Below are 2,388 nucleotides of genomic sequence, written 5' to 3'. Positions count from 1 at the left end.
GCGGAAAAAATTTTTGTTTTGAGACCCCCCTCCCCCTTATCTGAAGGTCTGGATCTGCCACTACATACTCAGTTCATGCAAACACACTTCTGGGCCATTCAGAAAGCGGAATCCTTTTTTGATTATTTCATAAAAGAGCCTAATAATTTCCCCAGCACGCTACGAGTCTACCTCTTCTCCTCAACTCAACCTATTATTGTAGTTCCCCTGAAGAGTGGAAGAGTGACCCTGGGGACGAGTTTGTGGTTCAAGACGTTGATCGCTGTCTGGGATGTAAGGGTGTTTGCGACCTTGTGTCTATATTAGTCATTTTATCATCAATCTTTTTCAGCGTGTAGTTGTTTGTAACGCTTTTTAATGTTTTTTTTACTGATTTATAACCCTAAATCAGTAATTATAGTAATGATTCTTCACCTGATAGGGAGACAACCAGATCGATATTTTCTACGAGCTGTATCCAATCAAACTCTTTTGTGTCTTTGTACATTGCATTTAAACTTAACACTGGCAGGCTTACCGTATAGTCTAACTAAATCAAATACAAAAGTTTTTAATGTAATAAGGCGGAATGAAATCAATAACGATAGTATGCGGACCTCGTATCGAATCCGGCCCTTGATAAATTCGGTAACGGATTAACGCGGAGAGGGTCTAGCATTATTCACATCATACACAAAAAGTTTGAACAGTGTCTAATAATGAAGTGTTAAAGGAGACAAATTAACTAATTTCCTTCACTTGCCTTTCTTTCGACACAGTTTCATAGCTCAGTATTTCAGCCTCCTTACAGGGAAAAAAACCATTTTCACTATTAGGCGGCCCTTTAGTATTTAGGGTTGTCCTTTACTTAGCGAGATACGACTCATCGACTGGACAGCCTCTAACCATCGTGGCTGGCCGTACCCAGAAGTCGTTTGACTTCTCTTTTGATGTCATGCTTCAGGAATCCATAGGCAAAGGGATTGAACGCAGAATTAGCGCACAAAAGTATCTTTTGCACCAAGAACGCAAGTGGATAGTAATGGCAAAGCTTAAAAGTCGTACAGCAGGTCGTAGCGATCGTTACCGAGTAGCATATCAGGAAGAACACCACAATAGACACGATAAGCAACAAGGATGTCAGTCTTCTGCCGTTTTCCTGCCGAAGCTGGGCGACACTGCCACCTTCTGTCGCTGGTTGGTTGTACTGGAGCTGAGCCATCACGGCTGTCGTTGCGCGAGTAAGTTTTACAACAATAAAGACCATGTGTGTGGTGACGAGTATGAGAAAGATAGTGGGAACAAATTCAAAGGTCACCACCATGAAGTAAGTATAGTACTTCAAGGCGATGACTTTCTGTTCACTGTAAATGAAAGTGAATGGAAGGAAATTGAAAGTGAAAGGAACAATCCAGGCAATGCAGATCAGTGACACCGTGACGCGGTTTGTCGACGTGAAATGTAAGTATTTGAATGGCTTTGTTATCGCGATATATCGATCCAAAGTGAACATGCACAAGTTTATAACTGACGTTGTGATGAAAGCCCACTGGGAGGAGGCCAATAAAACGTAACGGCAGAACTTGTTTGGGAGGCAGAAGAAATTACCGGGGAAAAGGCTCAAAGTGACGCCAAGATCAGCCAAAGAAAGCGACAAGAGGAACCAGTTGGTTTTTTGCTTGATTAGTGGTTTCTTGGAGATGATAAGTGAAATGATAAAGATATTGCCAACAAAACCCAAACAAGTAAGAAGCCAGCCCAGTACAGTAGACCAGAGAGGGTCCTTTATCATGTTGCCTGAGGCTGAAACCTTGAAAAAATAAGAACACAACTCGTGTCAATACAGAATTTCGTTTTAAAATTACGCGAGACAATCTGGGAAATACCAACGAGCATGTAAAAGGTCAACCATCTAAAAACCGAGATGTCTTACTTGATACTTGTAGCCTGTTTAGATTTGGTGAATTTCTTCCCGGTATAGAAATCCGACTCACGGTAATTTATGACCACCCTTATAAACTTTTATCCTGTGTGCAGACGGGAAGGAAACGTTTATAAGAGAAAAAGGTGGACTTCAAAACGTAAGTGCCTATAGCGATTTCAGTTACAGCAGATGGCGAAGAATAGGCTGTCTCTTCAATTTCTTTCTGCAAATAAATGCAAATAAGTTGTCGCATATGAAACTAAATTTAGTCATATAAATAAAAAAGGTTTGTCATTGTTTGAACAAAATAGTATCTTAATTTCCGTCCTTTCTGTTAAACTGCAGAGCTTTATAATGTGGCTTTGTAGTTTTACTTTTCATATTTTAAGATTGACTTAAAGAGAAGTAGGTTGTCACTATAGGGTGAACAAATTAATAAACAGCGTCTCTCTCTTCGATAAGATTACAACTTGACACAAGATAAT

At 40.1% G+C, this 2,388-nt stretch overlaps 1 protein-coding gene across 1 annotated transcript; it reads right to left on the bottom strand.

Annotated features, from left to right (window-relative positions):
* Positions 1–880: 880 nt before the first annotated feature.
* On the bottom strand, positions 881–2,148 carry LOC140949166 (uncharacterized). The gene has a single exon (XM_073398398.1). It carries the CDS (start codon positions 1,769–1,771, stop codon positions 881–883), a length of 891 nt encoding a protein of 296 aa, XP_073254499.1. The 5' UTR covers positions 1,772–2,148.
* Positions 2,149–2,388: the final 240 nt, after the last annotated feature.

The sequence above is a fragment of the Porites lutea genome, chromosome 9 (assembly GCF_958299795.1).
Source record: "Porites lutea chromosome 9, jaPorLute2.1, whole genome shotgun sequence".
Lineage (NCBI taxonomy): Eukaryota > Metazoa > Cnidaria > Anthozoa > Scleractinia > Poritidae > Porites > Porites lutea.
Note: the sequence above shows the minus strand (reverse complement) of the source record. Positions and strands in the feature narration are given on the sequence as shown.